Source organism: Nerophis ophidion, linkage group LG10 (assembly GCF_033978795.1).
Source record: "Nerophis ophidion isolate RoL-2023_Sa linkage group LG10, RoL_Noph_v1.0, whole genome shotgun sequence".
NCBI lineage: Eukaryota > Metazoa > Chordata > Actinopteri > Syngnathiformes > Syngnathidae > Nerophis > Nerophis ophidion.
This window is the reverse complement of record NC_084620.1, coordinates 42,757,356-42,777,193: the sequence shown is the minus strand read 5'-3', so window position 1 is coordinate 42,777,193 and position 19,838 is coordinate 42,757,356. Positions and strand designations below refer to the sequence as shown.

At 39.3% G+C, this 19,838-nt stretch overlaps 1 protein-coding gene across 2 annotated transcripts in view; it reads right to left on the bottom strand.

Annotated features, from left to right (window-relative positions):
- Positions 1-15,326: 15,326 nt before the first annotated feature.
- LOC133560849 (regulator of G-protein signaling 12-like) overlaps positions 15,327-19,838 on the bottom strand; it is a 183,759-nt gene continuing 179,247 nt past the window's right edge. For both annotated transcript variants that reach the window (XM_061913838.1, XM_061913837.1), the window contains one exon: positions 15,327-16,592. In XM_061913838.1, coding sequence (XP_061769822.1) covers positions 16,357-16,592 — 236 coding nt within the window. In that variant the 3' untranslated portion in view covers positions 15,327-16,356. The remainder of the gene's footprint in view (positions 16,593-19,838) is intronic.

Below are 19,838 nucleotides of genomic sequence, written 5' to 3'. Positions count from 1 at the left end.
TGGCCGTGCGCAACCCGAGGGGCCCTGGTTCAAATCCCACCTAGTACCAACCTCGTCACGTCCGTTGTGTCCTGAGCAAGACGCTTCACCCTTGCACCTGATGGGTGCTGGTTGGCGCCTTGCATGGCAGCTCCCTCCATCAGTGTGTGAATGTGTGTGTGAATGGGTAAATGTGGAAGTAGTGTCAAAGCGCTTTGAGTACCTTGAAGGTAGAAAAGCGCTATACAAGTACAACCCATTTATCATTTATTTATTTACCTCTGTCATCATTTTAAGTGAGAGAACTTGCACAATCGGTGGCTGACTAAATACTTTTTTGCCCCACTGTATATATATATATATGTATATATATATATACATATATATATAGATGGATAGATATATACAGATATAGATATAGATATATATAGCAGTGACGTGCGGTGATTTAAACACCAGGTGAGACATACATACTTTTTTTTCTTCTTTTTTTTTTTTTTACTTAAATTCATATGTGCAGCTCTAGTCATTGTTGATTTAGGTTGCACATTAGAGTAACAGGGAAAAAAAGTGAGTTATTCGCTTTCAAAAAAACGGTATCATAATGATATTATGATATGATTAATGGGTCAAAAAAGTATTTGATAAAGTTGTTATTAAATACTTTTTGTTCCCATTTGCTTTTAACAAAATAAGTCAAGTATTGTGAGTGTAATTTACCTTTCTTTATTTGTATCTGAAGCAAAAATAGCTATCCTCCATAAAAACATACTTTGTATGATTGCATTCATTTTGTCTTAAAGTCCAGATTAGAGAAGTATTTCATCTTGGATACAGTATATAATCCTCCATATTGGCAGAAACATTAATTTAATTCAATTTCATTCAAAGAAATTAAACAATATTTTTGCGTCTGAAAAAAAACACCCACAAACGCTGGCTTACCATAATAAAAATGCAATGTTTGTTATAAATACAGTTAAAAAAAAGAAAAGAAAAAAATGCTGACTTCCGCTGGAGAGACCTGTGTCTACTAGCTTGAGCACCCCCACTTGTCCCAGTGTGGCGAGTCAGAGTACTGCTGAGGCATTGAAGTGCAGGTTGACAATATATCGCCCCCTACCTTGAGGCAGAGGTACTTGCTGCCTCAAGACCTGCCTTTTCCCTGTGGCAACAAGCATGAGCACCCTCGCACGCACAAGCCCAATACACAGTGTGTAGCCGTGGAGGTACCGCCCGTGTCTGCCTCACTTCTCGTCTGTTGCCTTGTTTTGATCAGGAAACATAGAATTTCCGCGATTTTGACCATGAAAATTATCAAAATATACAGGAACGACACCAAAATCACATAGAAAGCATGAACCAAAAGAGAAGAAAACGTATTTTATTTCATTACTTCGTTTTGGAACATCTCATGGTTAAGCCACATGGTGGCAGGTAAGGCACTGCCTCATTTGCCTCCCCTGACAGCACGTCACTGATACATACATACATACATACATACATACATACATATATATATATATATATATATATATATATATATATATATATATATATATATATATATATATATATATATATATATACATATATATATATGTATATATATATATATATATATATATATATATATATATATATATATATATATATATAAATGGGAAACTTATCAAGGATCTTTTTGTATTATTAGGTCCATCAGTGCTAAATTGCTAAATATTATAAACTTATCACTTTCCTCGGGCACTGTTCCCCTAGCATTCAAAAAAGCGGTTATTCATCCTCTCCTTAAAAGACCTAACCTCGATCCGCTAATTTTTTGCAACTTAACGCCAAACAAACGGGAATGCTGATTATCGGTCCTGCTAGACACCGACCTCTATTTAATAATACAACTTTAACATTTGACAACCAAATAATAAAACAAGGTGACTCGGTAAAAAATCTGTAAGAGGGGTCTGAGAGTTTGACCTCAGAAAAAGGCTCTCTCTCTTTCTTAAAAAAAATTTGTTGTGCGCATGTGACGCAGTAATAAAAAGAGGTGTTGTGAGAGATAAGACATAGCTGTTTAACTATTACACTCCATTCCTTCCCGAATATATTTTTGTTATATGCAAGTTCAAAGTTTGAAATAGCACACACGGCGTGAATGAAATACGAGAGGAGCCTCTATTAGGAGACATTTGAGATAAGAGATGTGTCTTGGAAATGAGGGCGTGTGACGTGGCTGTGTGACGTGCAGCACGTTAGACGTGGGCCGGAGAGGTGTGTCACTGTTAGCATAGCATAGCATAGCATAGTTTAGCATAAATTAGATTAGTATAGGATTAGTTTAGCATTGTGCTAGGTAAACAAAAATTAGCTTACTGAGGCCTAGTAAGGCTAGGTTAGCATTTAGCTTGGCATTACTAAGTGTGTTTGAACAGCTGTTCTCAATCTGTAGAGTGTACTGGTAGTTTGTGCTTGCTAATTCCAGTAAAATAAAAGGTATATGAATAAATACACATCTAAATATCAATAAATCAAATTGGATTGTGGGATATCAAAGCATAGGTTGATTCATCATTCATTTATTTTATATGTTTAGTATACTGTTTTGTATAGCTTTGATGCTCTGCTGATCCATCCAGTTTCTGTGTGGGAGTTAAGATACACACGCACACACATAATAGATTAGAACACATTGTAGCTCTGAATTAATAGTTATATAACAAATAAATTAATAACATTTAATTTAAATATGATGAAGATGAATTGTATATTTAAATATATTGACATTTTTATTATTTTAAGAATAATCACAATAAAAGAAAATTTATAACAAATAAATTAATAACATTTAATTTAAATATGATGAAGATGAATTGTATATTTAAATATATTGACATTTTAATTATTTTAAGAATAATCACAATAAAAGAAGACAATTCCACAAACTTTATGGCTGGCTCGCATCGTGGTCACTCCGTGATCACGTACGACTGCCAGACACTTCTGGATGTGGACATATCGGGCCGTTTTGGACTGATAGACGCTTGCGTGCTAGACTTGCTAACTAGCATGGGAATACGTCGGCGGCTACATCCAGCGGCCTGTGAAGCAGGGGAGTCTAGTAGCAGCGGGGGCCGTCTACGGAGCAGACGCCAGCGGTGTGATCGGAAACGCGGATGTCGAGCGGGGCTAAAAACAAAGCAGAAGGCTAATCCCCACAGAACACCTCTTCCCTCCACCCTGCAGACGGATTTAGATGAAAGATGCGAGACTACTGGTCTGGGTAAGGAGTCTGTTAAATTAGAACACGTTTTTTCTGCTTTGAGTGTTTCAGAGTTGGACATGTGTTCTACTGAGGTGGCTAACCATGATGCGTGCAGTTTATCAAAGCAACAAACAAACAATCGGAAAATCCCCATTACTGAGGTGGCTAACCATGATGCGTGCAGTTTATCAAAACAACAATCAAACAATCGGAAAATTCCTGTCGTATCAATTCGTAGATATGGTCGTAACTATACTAAATGCACTGGGCATAATAAACACAACATTATTAATATTGCTACTACGGATAATTTGATCAAAAACTCCATAAAACAGCCCACAACCTATAATATAGGTTTTTTAAACATAAGATCATTGTCTCCCAAAACGTTATTAGTTAATGATATTATCAGAGACAACAATTTTAACGTCATCGGTCTCAGCGAAACCTGGCTTAAACCAAACGATTTTTTTGCGCTAAATGAGGCATGTCCTCCTAACTTTACACATGCGCATATTGCCCGTCCGCTTAAAAGGGGTGGGGGGGTCGCACTAATATACAACGAAAACTTTAACCTTAGTAATAAATAATAAATATAAATCGTTTGAGGTGCTTACTATGAGGTCTGTCACACCGCTGCCTCTACACCTGGCTGTTATCTACCGCCCCCCAGGGCCCTATTCGGACTTTATCAATGAATTCTCAGAGTTCGTTGCTGATCTAGTGACACACGCCGATAATATAATCATAATGGGGGACTTTAATATCCATATGAATACCCCATCGGACCTACCGTGCGTAGCGCTCCAGACTATAATTGATAGCTGTGGTCTCACACAAATAATATATGAACCCACGCATCGCAACGGTAATACGATAGACCTAGTGCTTGTCAGGGGTATCACCGCTTCCAAAGTTACGATACTCCCGTATACTAAAGTATTGTCCGATCATTACCTTATAAAATTCGAGGTTCAGACGCATGTTCGTCAAACTAATAATAATAATAACTGCTATAGCAGCCGCAACATTAATACGGCCACAACGACAACTCTTGCTGACCTACTGCCCTCGGTAATGGCACCATTCCCAAAGTATGTGGGCTCTATTGATAACCTCACTAACAACTTTAACGACGCCCTGCGCGAAACCATTGATAACATAGCACCGCTAAAGTTAAAAAAGGCTCCAAAAAAGCGCACCCCGTGGTTTACAGAAGAAACTAGAGCTCAGAAATTATTATGTAGAAAGCTGGAACGCAAATGGCGCACGACTAAACTTGAGGTGCACCATCAAGCATTTAGTGATGGTTTAATAACTTATAAACGCATGCTTACCTTAGCTAAAGCTAATTATTACTCAAATCTCATCCACCGTAATAAAAACGATCCTAAATTTTTGTTTAGTACGGTAGCATCGCTAACCCAACAAGGGACTCCTTCCAGTAGCTCCACCCACTCAGCTGATGACTTTATGCAATTCTTTAGTAAGAAAATTGAAGTCATTAGAAAGGAGATTAAAGACAATGCGTCCCAGCTACAACGGGGTTCTATTAACACTGACACGATGGTATATACGGCGGATACTGCCCTCCAAAATAGTTTCTCTCGTTTTGAGGAAATAACATTAGAGGAATTGTTACAACGTGTAAATGGAATAAAACAAACAACATGTTTACTTGACCCTCTTCCTGGGAAACTGATCAAGGAGCTCTTTGTATTATTAGGTCCATCAGTGCTAAATATTATAAACTTATCACTTTCCTCGGGCACTGTTCCCCTAGCATTCAAAAAAGCGGTTATTCATCCTCTTCTTAAAAGACCTAACCTCGATCCTGACCTCATGGTAAACTACCGACCGGTGTCTCACCTTCCCTTTATTTCAAAAATCCTCGAAAAAATTGTTGCGGAGCAGTTAAATGAACACTTAGCGTCTAACAATCTATGTGAAACCTTTCAATCCGGTTTCAGGGCAAATCACTCCACGGAGACAGCCCTCGCAAAAATGACTAATGATCTATTGCTAACGATGGATTCTGATGCGTCATCTATGTTGCTGCTCCTCGATCTTAGCGCTGCTTTCGATACTGTCGATCATAATATTTTATTAGAACGTATCAAAACACGAATTGGTATGTCAGACTTAGCCCTGTCTTGGTTTAACTCTTATCTTACTGATAGGATGCAGTGTGTCTCCCATAACAATGTGACCTCGGACTACGTTAAGGTAACGTGTGGAGTTCCCCAGGGTTCGGTCCTTGGCCCTGCACTCTTCAGCATCTACATGCTGCCGCTAGGTGACATCATACGCAAATACGGTGTTAGCTTTCACTGTTATGCTGATGACACCCAACTCTACATGCCCCTAAAGCTGACCAACACGCCGGATTGTAGTCAGCTGGAGGCGTGTCTTAATGAAATTAAACAATGGATGTCCGCTAACTTTTTGCAACTCAACGCCAAAAAAACGGAAATGCTGATTATCGGTCCTGCTAGACACCGAACTCTATTTAATAATACAACTCTAACATTTGACAACCAAACAATTAAACAAGGCGACACGGTAAAGAATCTGGGTATTATCTTCGACCCAACTCTCTCCTTTGAGGCACACATTAAAAGCGTTACTAAAACGGCCTTCTTTCATCTCCGCAATATCGCTAAAATTCGCTCCATTCTGTCCACTAAAGACGCCGAGATCATTATCCATGCGTTTGTTACGTCTCGCCTCGATTACTGTAACGTATTATTTTCGGGTCTCCCCATGTCTAGCATTAAAAGATTACAGTTGGTACAAAATGCGGCTGCTAGACTTTTGACAAGAACAAGAAAGTTTGATCACATTACGCCTGTACTGGCTCACCTGCACTGGCTTCCTGTGCACTTAAGATGTGACTTTAAAGTTTTACTACTTACGTATAAAATACTACACGGTCTAGCTCCATCCTATCTTGCCGATTGTATTGTACCATATGTCCCGGCAAGAAATCTGCGTTCAAAGGACTCCAGCTTATTAGTGATCCCCAAAGCTCAAAAAAAGTCTGCGGGCTGTAGAGCTTTTTCATTTCGGGCTCCAGTACTCTGGAATGCCCTTCCGGTAACAGTTCGAGATGCTACCTCAGTAGAAGCATTTAAGTCTCACCTTAAAACTCATTTGTATGCTCTAGCCTTTAAATAGACTCCCTTTTTAGACCAGTTGATCTGCCGTTTCTTTTCTTTTTCTTCTATGTCCCACTCTCCTTGGTGGAGGGAGTCCGGTCCGATCCGGTGGCCATGTACTGCTCGCCTGTGTATCGGCTGGGGACATCTCTGCGCTGCTGATCAGCCTCCTCTTGGAATGGTTTCCTGCTGGCTCCGCTGTGAACGGGACTCTCGCTGCTGTGTTGGATCCGCTCTGGACTGGACTCTCGCGACTGTGTTGGATCCATTATGGATTGATCTTTCACAGTATCATGTTCTCATAGTCATCATTGTCACCGACGTCCCACTGGGTCATTATTGTCACCGATGTCCCACTGGGTGTGAGTTTTCCTTGCCCTTATGTGGGCCTACCGAGGATGTCGTAGTGGTTTGTGCAGCCCTTTGAGACACTAGTGATTTAGGGCTATATAAGTAAACATTGATTGATTGACTGATTGAAGAAAATTTAAATTTATATTCTAAAATATTTTTAACTTTTATCTGTGTAACCGGGTTTAATCAAAATATTGTTGACGTTAATAGTCACATCTGTGTGAATCATGGAGTCTGAGTCACAGGTTTGGTCATGAACATACATCAGACAATTACACATCATTCACATAACATCATGTCCGAAAAGGAGTAGGAAGAAGCAAAGCTTATTTAATTCTACCCCTTTCCCATGTCAGAGCATTTACAAATATATACATTCATTCACTGACCTTTTTTATAGTATTATAGTAGAATGACATCTGTGAATGAGTAATAGAGCAGTTTTGTAATATGTAATTAATTAATTCAGTCATTCTTAACATAGTAAGATGAAGAATATCTTATATTCAATAGGGTTGAAAGTGTTTCTCATAATCCTTCTTCTTTGTACTTTGGAAGCACTATTAATTTGCACGGCCTCTTAAAGTGGATCATATCAGTACAATGTTTTAACTTCTTTACTTTATCCATTCCATAATTTAATTCCACATACTGATATGCTAAAGGGTTTAAGTGTTGTGTGTGCATACAAATGTTTTGAATTAGATTTTTCTCTAAGGTTATATTTATCCTCTTTAGTTGAGAAGAATAGTTGTACATTCTCTGGTAGCAGGTTATAATTTGCTTTGTACATCATTAGCTGTTTGCAATTTTACCAAATCACAGAACTTTAATATTTTGGACTCAATAAATAAAGTGTTTGTATGTTCTCTATATCCAACATTATGTATTATTCTAATTGATCTTTTTTGTGGCACAGTTAAAGGAATGTGGCGCACATTTGTAGTTGTTTAACGGTAACTTAGTTGTGGTAACATGAGCGAGCAGTAGAGAATATGAAGTTATTTTTGGCCCAGGATGTATTCTGCTTTATTCATTATTGAAATGTTTTTTGCCACCTTATGTTGTATGTTTTGTATATGAGATTTCCAGTTCATGTTGTCATCTATTAATACTCCCAAAAGTCTGGTTTCTTTTGCCTTTTCAATGTCTACTCAGTCTATTTGTGTTCGTGTCTGGTGCTTTTTTCGACTGTTACCAAGTACCATTGTTTTAGCTTTGCTGAGATTCAAAGATAGTCTGTTTTTGTCAAACCATTTTTGGTTTGTTCATTTCTTCCGTTACTGTTCGTATTATCTTCTGTGTGTTCTCTCCTAAACAGAGAGAGATTGTGTCATCTGCAAATAGAACTGACTTTGGGTCCCTTGTAATTTTACAAATGTCGTTTGTATAAAGATTAAACAGTCTTGGTCCCAGTATTAATCCCTGGGGTACACCACAAGATCTATCTAGCCGTGTTGATATGTTTTCACCCATCTTCACATATCGCTTCCTGTTGGTTAAATAGCTTCTTACCCAGTTCAGGACCAAACCTCCGATGCCATATCATTCTAGTTTTTGTATTAAAATATCATGATTGTTATAGATGGTTCGAGATGCTACCTCAGTAGAAGCATTTAAGTCTCACCTTAAAACTCATTTGTATACTCTAGCCTTTAAATAGACCCCCCTTTTTAGACCAGTTGATCTGCCGTTTCTTTTCTTTTTCTCCTCTGTCCCACTGTGGAGGGGGTCCTGTCCGGTGGCCATGGATGAAGTACTGGCTGTCCAGAGTCGGGACCAAAGAACGTGAAATCCCTAAACTCCCTGCTATAGCTCGTTAAGAAATGTTGTTCTTAAACTGCTGGACAATTTGCTCACGCATTTGTTCACAAAGTGGTGACCCTCTCCTCATCCTTGTTTGTGAATGACTGAGCATTTCAGGGAAGTTGCTTTTGAACCCAGTCATGGCACCCACCTGTTCCCAATTAGCCTGTTCCCCTGTGGGATGTTCCAAGTGTTTGATGAGCATTCCTCAACTGGCTCAGTCTTTTTTGCCACTTGTGCCAGCTTTTTGGAAACATTTTGCAGGCTTCATATTCCAAAGTTTTCCAGTTCAAACGTTATGAATCTTCTCTTTGCAGTCTATTCAATTGAATAAAGGTTGAAAAGGATTTGCAAATCATTGTATTCTGTTTTTATTTACGATTTACACAACATGCCAACTTCACTGGTTTTGGGTTTTGTATAGAAATACTCTAGAGCAGGGGTCTCCAAGGTTCTCTAGGCAAAGGGCCCCTAAATTGAGGGAGCGATGGAGCGGGGACCCCCTACTTGTATAAAGATGAGTGTGGAGAGACGGAGCCGACGGCAGGGCGGGGCTCACTTTTGCTTGGCTCAAGATGGCGGCCAGGAGGCGGAGGATGCAGCGGAACAAGGAGGTGGGGCGTGCCTGGAGCAACGCCACCATAATCAAAGTCAGGTGCGTAATCCACACACCGGGTCTCAATCTGTCCATCTCCTCACAGCATTTAAGAGAGGAGAAGGAGGAAGCAGAGGGAGAGAGAGTTGGAGTGTCCAGGGCAGAGCAGAAGCGAAGACGACCAGACGCACGAGACGAGCGAACGATGAGCCCCCGAAGAAGACGGAGTCACCGGCGACCGAAAGGCCAGCCAAAACGAGCAGAATAGGAGGAAGCGCTGGAAATCGGCGCGATCGACTTTGACACAGAATTGTTTATTGAAATAATAAATGAGAGTCAAACCTGCTCAGCGATGTCCTTCCTGGATGATCCATGCAATCCACGCTACGATGGTCAGAGTCGTTGACAACTGGCGCCCAACGCAGGTGGATCATTGGAGGCAGGGGAGGACGACTTCCTCTGGACGCTCGTCGCGAAGTTCAGCAAACTGGCGAAGGAAAAGCGTCAGTATTGCCAGCTTCTGCAAACACTGGTGGACCAAATGGGGGGAGGCGGCTAGTGCCCCCCCCAAAGAAGAAGTCAAGGAGAATGCCAGTGAAGTCTGGGCTGAAACCTCCTACCTGGAAGGCGGGTCTGGACAGGCGGCAGTGGCGTCTGGCCACCAGCAGGGCGAGCTGTCGGCCAAAGAGAGGGAGGACGAGTTCGCCCTGCTAGATGATGATGATGAAGAAGATGAGGCACCCTCTGCTGAAGAGACAGATGCACAGCCAGTGGAGCGTGTAGCTGAAGAAGTTGAAGATCAAGAAGAAATTGAAAATGAAGAAAAAGTTGAAACTCAAGAAATTGAGAAAGAAGAAATTCTTGAAGAAATTCAGGAAAATGATGAAGATGAAGAAGTTGAAGATGAAGGAGTAGTTGAAGATGGAGAAGAGGTTGAAGAAACTCAAGAAATTGAGAAAGAAGAAGAAATATTTGAAGGAATTCAGGAAAATGATGAAGATGAAGAAGAAATTGAAGATAAAGAAGTTGAAGATGAAGAAGAAGATGAAGAAACACAAGAAATTGAGAGAGAAAACATACTTGAAGAAATTCAGGAAAATTATGAAATTGAAGATGAAGAAGAAGTTGAAGATGAAGAAGTTGAAGAAACTCAAGAAATTGAGAAAAAAGGAGAAATACTTGAAGAAATTCAAGAAAATGATGAAGATAAAGAAGAAGTTGAAGATGAAGAAGGTGAAGATGAAGAAGAAGTTAAAGAGGAAGTTGAAGTTCAAGAAAATGATAGAGAAGAAGAAATAGTTGAAGAAGCTCAAGAAATTGAGAAAGAGGAAGAAACCTGCTCAGCGATGTCCTTCCTGGATGATCCAAGCAATCCAAGCTATGACGGTCAGTCGTTCACAATGAGAGTTTGTTTCAAATTGAACTGTTCATAAAGGTACCTTGTTTTTGAGCAATACTAAGATTTTCAAGTAATACAGTCTAACGCTGCTAATAGTTGCCATTGATCTTAATCAGATTCGATGAATATATCTAACCTACTTATAGAACAAACAAACAGAACAAACCTTGCCAAATGATACTAAACATGTGCTAATCACTAAGATTATCATCAAGGCTGATTACAAAACCAATTACTAATCAATTACACTGCAAAAGGAGGGATTCCTAAATACCTGATGAAAAACACTTTCACATACAAAAAAAAAATCAAACTAAAGTCCATCCATCCATCCATTTTTCTACCGCTTATTCCCTTTTGGGGTCGCGGGGGGCGCTGGCGCCTATCTCAGCTGCAATCGGGCGGAAGGCGGGGTACACCCTGGACAAGTCGCCACCTCATCGCAGGGCCAACACAGATAGACAGACAACATTCACACTCACATTCACACACTAGGGCCAATTTAGTGTTGCCAATTAACCTATCCCCAGGTGCATGTGAATAATAATAATAATAATAAGACATGTTTAACTTAACTTCCGACAAAATTGAAGTGCAAATAGAATACAGCTTCACCAATTCAGCCACAGTTTTTGCGCCTAACAAGTTCTATGACTTTTGATCCAACCTTTTTCTGATTGTTGGATATTGTCATTTCTGCGACAAGTGGTGGGAAAGCAAATTACGACTGAGTCGCGCCACAGCTAAGAAACACTGATCTCTAGGTTTCCAACATTTATCACTACGAGAGCTACTTTGTCAAAAAGAAAGGAGAGATGAGTTGTTTCTATGACTGCAAACAAGACTTTATTTACAAAGCAGATCTCCACTCAAGCGGTGCAGTTAAAGGGAAACATTATCACCAAACCTATGCAAGCGTCAATATTATATACCTTGATGTTGCAGAAAAAAGACCATGTATTTTTTTAACCGATTTCCAAACTCTAAATAGGTGAATTTTGGCGAATTAAACGCCTCTCTGTTTATCGGTCACGCAGCAATGACGTCAGAACGTGACGTCACCGAGGTAATACACCCGCCATTTTCATTTTCAACACATTAAAAACACCGGGACTCAGCTCTGTTATTTTCAGTTTTTTCGACTATTTTTTGGAACCTTGGAGACTTCATGCCTCGTCGGTGTGTTGTCGGAGAGTGTAACAACACTAACAGGGAGGGATTCAAGTTGCACCACTGGCCCGAAGATGCGAAAGTGTCTGCCGCCAGACCCTCATTGAATGTGCCAGAGTGTCCCCACATTTTACCGGCGATGCTAAGGCAGACATGGCACAGAGATGTATGGATAACCTGCAGATGCATTTGCAACGATTAAGTCAACTAAATCACAAAGGTGAGTTTTGTTGATGTTGTTGACTTATGTGCTAATGAGACATATTTGGTCGCAGCATGACTGCCAGCTAATCGATGCTAACATGCTATGCTAATCGATGCTAACATGCTATTTACGCTAGCTGTATGTACATTTGAAACTAGATACCCACATTTAATGCGAAGCAAACACTTACCGATCGACATATTTAAGTTGCTCCAGTGTCACAAGATGCGAAAGTCCTGATCGTTTGGTCCGCACATTTTACCGGCGATGCTAATAAGGCAGCCATGCTATGGGCCACTTCATTAGGTACACCCATGCTATGGCCGAATAGCGTCAATAGCTATTCGCTCAATTGCTTCAGTTTCTTCTTCAATTTCGTTTTCGCTATCTGCCTCCATACTCCGACCATCTGTTTCAATACATGCGTAATCTGTTGAATCGCTTAAGCCGCTGAAATCCGAGTCTGAATCCGAGCTAATGTCGCTATATCTTGCTGTGGTAACCGCCATGTTGTTTGTATTGGCAGCACTGTATGACGTCACAGGGATATGGACAGTCGCATCGCAAATAGCGAAAATCAAGAACTTTAAAGCTTTTTTTAGGGATATTCCGGGAGGTGTAAAATTTTGAAAAAAACTTCGAAAAATAAAACAAGCCACTGGGAACTAATTTTTATTGTTTTTAACCCTTTTGAAATTGTGAAGTGAAGTGAATTATATTTATATAGCGCTTTTTCTCTAGTGACTCAAAGCGCTTTACATAGTGAAAACCAATATCTAAGTTACATTCAAACCAGTGTGGGTGGCACACGGAGCACGTGGGTAAAGTGTCTTGCCCAAGGACACAACGGCAGTGACTAGGATGGCGGAAGCGGGAATCGAACCTGCAACCCTCAAGTTGCTGGCACGGTCACTCTACCAACCAAGCTAAACCTGTGATAAAATTGTAATAATGTTCCCCTTTAAGGTCTTCATTCCATTTTGTGGTCAGAATGTCTGAATTAGACAATTGTAGAAACTCAAAAATACTTAAAATATATTTTTTCTAAATACTCATACTCATTGGCCCTCTGGTGAGATAATCAAAACCAGGTGGTAAACTAGTTTTTGGAATGGACTAATTACAATTGTCCAATGATGTATTGCACCAATAAGTATGCATTTAGTAAGAGACATTCTTGTTTTGCTTAAAACCAAGAATAGTGCTGATGAAGCTCGTGCTTCACTTTAATTCAAGGCTACATTAATGTGGTTGTAAAAAATGTACATTTACAATGTTTTTGCTGTTAAAAACATCTCTGGTATTAATATTTCAATATTACTATGTGTGAATAGAAATACAATATCAATAACATAATGGTCATAGTGGTACTAATGTATAGAAATGTAAACATTTTTACACAAACAGTTGGGGAAAAGTTCGGTGTTTTAGACAAGGTGGGTTGGGTGATGTCACTGGTCACAAAAAGTATTTTAGAATTACAGCACTTAAAAATGATCAAACAGAACATTTTACGGCTGTAATGACGAGCAGTGTTGTTTTAATTTTTGCAAGCTGCCAACTTTCAAACAGGTGTAATGTTCACCAGCTGGGAGAATGTTGGTCCAGATGGTGAAGGTCGGCCAACAAAGTCTACAAACCCCCGAAACCAGTGAAGTTGGCACATTGTGTAAATCGTAAAGAAAAACAGAATACAATGATTTGCAAATCCTTTTCAACCTATATTCAACTGAACAGACTGCAAAGAGAAGATACTTAATGTTCAAACTGGAAAACTTTGTTATTTTTTGCAAATATTAGCCCATTTTGAATTTGATGCCTGCAACATGTTTAAAAAAAAGCTGGCACAAATGAGACTGAGAAAGTTGAGGAATGTTCATCCAACACTTATTTGGAACATCCCACGGGTGAACAGGCTAATTAGGAACAAGTGGGTGCCAAGATTGGGTATAAAATGCTCAGTCATTCACAAACAAGGATGGGGTGAGGGTCACCACTTTGTGAACAAATGCGTGAGCAAATTGTGCAACAGTTTAAGAACAACATTTCTCAACCAGCTATTGCAAGGAATTTAGAGATTTCACCATCCGTCCATAATATCTTTAGAAGGTTCAGAGAATTTGGAGAAATCACTGCACGTAAGCGATGATATTACGGACCTTCGATCCCTCAGGCGATACTGCATCAAAAAGCGACATCATCGTGTAAAAGATATCACCACATGGGCTCAGGAACACTTCAGAAAACCACTATCAGTAACTACGGTTTGTTGCTACTTGTAAGTGCATGTTAAAACTCTTCTATGCAAAGCGAAAGCCATTTATCAACAACACCCAGAAACACCGACAGCTTTGCTGGGCCCGAGCTCATCTAAGATGACTGATGCAAAGTGGAAAAGTGTTCTGTGGTCTGAGTCCACATTTCAAATTGTTGAAACTGTAGCTGTCGTGTCCTCCGAAACAAAGAGCGAAAATCAATCTGGATTGTTCTAGACCAGGGGTCGGGAACCTTTTTGGCTGAGAAAGCCATGTAAGCCAGATATTTCAAAATGTATTTCCGTGAGAGCCATATAATATTTTTTTAACAGTGAATACAACTAAATGCGTTTTTTTTTAAGTAAGACCAACATTTTTAGAGTACAATATGTCTTTTTTCTTTTAATATTGTTATTCCAGAGTTAACCAATAATAAATATAATACTTCTTACCATTAATGGGACATCTTGAACAGGTGCGATAGAAAACGAATGGTTGGATTAAAATGCATGAGAATTTTTTATAACTTGAACTTTATTTTTAACACTGTGATTACCAGCGGAATTATTACTTATTGTGTTAAGCAATGTCAGCTAAGATTTATCTGAGAGCCAGATGCAGTCATCAAAAGAGCCGCATCTGGCTCTAGAGCCATAGGTTCCCTACCCCTGTTCTAGACAGATCTGTCTCCCATTGAAAATGTGTGGCACATTATGAAAGCTTCAATAATTGGTCTCCTCAGTTTACTGAGTGTTGTTAAAAGGAAAGGCCATGTAACACAGTAGTAAATATGCCCCTGTGCCAAATTTTTTGAGATGTGTTGCTGCCATTAAATTCTAAGTTAATGATTATTCGCAAACAAAAATTAAGTTTCCCAGTTTGAACATTAAATATCTTGTCTTTGCATCCAATTGATTATAAGTTGAAAAAGATTTGCAAATCAATGTATTCCGTTTTTATTTACAAGTTACACAACGTGCCAACTTCACTAGTTTTGGGTTTTGCACTTTGAGAAGCCAGGTGGAAAAAAAGCAGCATGTTACTACAAACATTTGTAATTATTACAAGGAAAAAAATAATCATGTTACTTATTACATTGAACTGCAGGAATGTTGGTGCTCAGGGACAAAAAAAAGGAAAAAGCCATTCAAGTTTTCGATTTTTTAATTAACATGTTCAACCACAGAAGCAAGAAGTACAGTACAAAAACAGTACCGTCACCTGGAATATTCCATACAACACAGGAATAACTTTTTTTTGTTTCGTTCGCTATAGAAAACAGCTATCTGATACCACTTTCTTAAACAGAATATTTGAAGTACGCTCTGACAACATTCCTGAAATCAAATTAGGTCATAATTACAAAACAAAATATTTAATAACAATATCAAACTGTGAAAAAATAAAATAACAAAATGAAATGGAAAAAACAATATTAATGGAACAGCTATTTACAAAATATACAAAGAGAATCAAACTCAATAAAATGAATAGGAAAAAAAAGAAATTAAATATTACTAAAAATTATATCCATCCATCAATCATTACCAAAGTAATAATGAAATGAACAAAAGTAATTAAACAAAAAATGAACTAAAACTAAATGTAAAAGAAAACCATAAAGTGACAAATAAACATAAAATAACAAAAACTAAATGAGCAAAAAATAGCATAGTGAAACAATATAAAACTGACAAAACAACAATCATAAATATATAAAAATCCAAATAAAAGAAAAAAAGCCATTACAAAATCACTCCAAATAATAAAATAATTAAACTATCAGTGGAAGTAAAATTACAAAATAAATAAATAACTGTTTTAAAGATTAAAAAAAACATTATTGTGGTTTTAGTTAATCATTCTCTTGAGCTGCTTCTGATAATTATCCAGTTTTTGCTACAGGAGAGACAGATTAAAAACACTACCACAATAAAAAATTTAAAAAAATAAAAAATAGACTCACTCTTATCAGTGGTTGTACTTCATTATGTGTCCAACTTTATAGACTAATCAATGGAAAAAAATAATATTTTTCTTTTGTCATTGCTGACGTTCTATAACGAAAAGAACAATAAAAATGTCACATCCACAATATCTATGAATCATTTATTAGAGGAGGGATGTTTAAAAGTGCAGCAGTGGAGTGAAAGGAGGGTTAATTGTTTGCTTCCCTTCAGACGACAGTAGCCTTGAAAATGTCTGTCTTGCAGTCTGTGTCGTCATCCTGTTGTCCCGCATGGGGAATACGGGCACTCCTCATCTTGCTTTGAACCTGACGCAGCTCAGCAACGTAACCCTGGAAACTCAGGCTGAGCTCCGAGTCCTCCGTGTGGGACACTCTCTCTGAGTCCTCCAGGTGGACGCCCTCCACATCCGTCACGTCCTCTGGGGAAGCTTTGCAGGTTAATTCTGAGAAACACACAAAGACAATAAATACCATTTTATAGTGGCACTACAAAACGTGCACTTTTGACTTGAACAGAGAGCTAAGTCTAACCAAACAATTAACTCTCGATTTAAATGATGTCGCACTCACGACACGTATGGTAATGTAAAAAATAAAAATAAACTACGAAAAAATTACAAACACCAAAACCAGTGAAGTTGGCACATTGTGTTAATCGTAAATAAAAACAAAATACAATGATTTGGGAATCCTTTTCAACGCATATTCAATTGAACAGACTGAAAAGACGAGATACTAAATGTTCGAACTGGAAAACTTAATTTTTTGCAAATATTAGCTTATTTGGATTTTGATGCCTGCAACATGTTTCAAAAAGCTGGCACAGGTGGCAAAAAAAACTGAGAAAGTAGAGAAATGCTCATTCAACACTTATTTGGAAAATCCCACAGGTGAACATGCTAATTGGGAAGAGGTGGGTGCCATGATTGGGTTTAAAAGCAGCATCCATGAAATGCTCAGTCATTCAAAAACAATGATGGGGAGAGGGTCACCACTTTGTGAACAAATGCGTGAGCAAATTGTCAAAGTTTAAGAAGAACATTTCTCAATAAGCTATTGCAAGGAATTTAGGTATTTCATGGATGGAATATCATCAAAAGGTTCACACAATCTGGAGAAATCACAGCACGTAAGCGATATTTTGGACCTTTGTTCCCTGCATCAAAAAGCGACATCATTGTGTAAAGGATATCACCACATGGGCACAGGAACACTTCAGAAAACCACTGTCAGTAGCTACAGTTAGTCGCTACATCTGTAAGTGCAAGTTAAAACTCTACTATGCAAAGCCAAACCATTTATCAACAACACCCAGAACGCCGCTGGCTTTGCTGGGCCCAAGCTCATATCTAAGATGGACTGATGCAAAGTGTAAAAGTGCTGTATGGTCTGACGAGGCCACATTTCAAATAGTTTTTGGAAACTGTGGACATCATGTCCTTAGGACCAAAGAGGAAAAGAACCATCCGGATTGTTCTAGGAACAAAATTCACCAAGGTTTGGAGTCGCATGCTGTTCCACAACCTCCTTGTGGCTCCCTTTTAAGATTTTAAAGAGTTTTATCATTTTCAGATTTTCTGTGAGGGCAGTGAAGGACTTCAGGAAGGCAAGCAGAAGGGAATGCGAGCGTACTTCGCATGAGAGCGATGACTGAGAAAAACGTTGGCTTCAGTGTAGCCAAGTTCGCCTATTGGGGGTTGATTTTATGCCTGCGTGAATCCCCCAGGATTGTTTCTCAGCTTGCCAAAAACAAGCAAAATACGAGTGCCATAGCTATTTAGAAAAAGGCAGAGTGAGAATGACTGGAAGAAAATATGGGAAAACATCATAGTAAAGCAGGCCTGGGCGATTATTTTGACTCAGGCGCCAAATTTAGAAAAAAAAAATGTGTCTGGGGGCCGGTATATCTGATTTTTAGGAACACTAATACAAAAACTCACAATGTCTGATTGAATGCTAAAAACGTTATGACAGACCGCCTTAAAAAACGGAATGGAATTTAAAAAAAAATTCCTGAACTACACACCCAGAATGTACATGAAAATAATGAATGTGGGATTTACAATATTAACTATGAACGATAAACACTGAACTTTGACAAAATGTAAACGTCACACCCCCACTCGATCGACATATTTTACAATCAAGCGAAACACAAAATAAATGCAACAAAGAAAGTGAAATAAGAAACGCGAAGGGTAAAAAAAAAAAAACTCACCTACAATCTGATACATCTGATACACTATATTGCCAAATATTTTGGCCACCTGCCTTGACTCACATATGAACTTTAAGTGCCATCCCATTCGGTCCACCTTTTGCAGCTATTACAGCTTCAACTCTGCTGGGAAGGCTGTCCGAAAGGTGGCGGAAATGTGTTAATAGGAGTTTTCCAGCATTATTACGAAAGCGTTCTAATTCATCCCAAAGGTGTTCTATCGGGTTCAGGTCAGGACTCTGTGCAGGCTAATCAAGTTCATCCACACCAGACTCTGTCATCCATGTCTTTATGGACCTTGCTTTGTGCACTGGGTCACACTCATGTTGGAAGAGGAAGGGGTCCGCTCCAAACTGTTCCCACAAGGTTGGGGGCATGGAATTGTCCAAAATGTTTTGGTATCCTGGGGCATTCAAAGTTCCTTTCACTGGAACTAAGGGGCTAAGCCCAACTCCTGAAAAACAACCCCACACCATAATTCCTCCTCCACCAAATTTCACACACTGCACAATGCAGTCCAAAATGTAGCGTTCTCCTGTCAAGCTTCAAACCCAGACTCGTCCATCAGATTGCCAGAAGGAAAAGCGTGATTCATCACTCCAGAGAACGCCTCTCCACTGCTCTTGAGTCCAGTGGCGACGTGCTTTACACCACTGCATCCGACGCTTTGCATTGGACTTGGTGATGTATGGCTTAAATGCAGCTGCTCGGCTATGAAAACCCATTCCATGAATCTCTCTGAGTACTGTATGTGGGCAAATTGGTAGGTCACATGAAGTTTGGAGCTCTGTAGCAACTGACTGTGCAGAAAGTCGGCAACCTCTTTGCACTACGCGCTTCAGCATCCGCTGACCCCCCTCTGTCAGTTTACATGGCCTACCACTCCGTGGCTGAGTTGCTGTTGTTCCCAAACTTGTCCATGTTCTTATAATTATGCCGACAGTTGACATTGGAATATTTAGGAGCGAGGAAATGTCACGACTGGATTTGTTGCACAGGTGGCATCATTCCACACTAAATCACTGAGCTCCAAGTTCTTTCACAAATGTTTGTAGAAACAGTCTCCATACCCAAGTGCTTGATTCTGATTATTTGGATGGGTGGCCAAATATTTGGGCAATATTATGTACATCACTAAGCTTTATAACTTCATTGTAAAAACCTCCTTCCGTGCCTGTCTCTGTCACCCGCATTTCAGGCTTGTCGCTCTGGATACACTCTGTGGAAACGCTGAAAATTTGGAAATGTCCGGCAGGCCAGATTGTAAAGCTTAACGGGCCGCATGTGGCCCCCAGCATTAATATGCCCAGGTCTGTTGTAAAGAGTGGGAGAAAGCGAGAGCACTGAAGGACTGGATCTGTGTCTCGATTCTGCATGTGTAGATCCGTGCTCACAATGCTGATTTATTTCAGCATCACTGCACTTTCTGTTTTGGAAATGACATGAATGTTTGTGCCACTGCTAAATAATC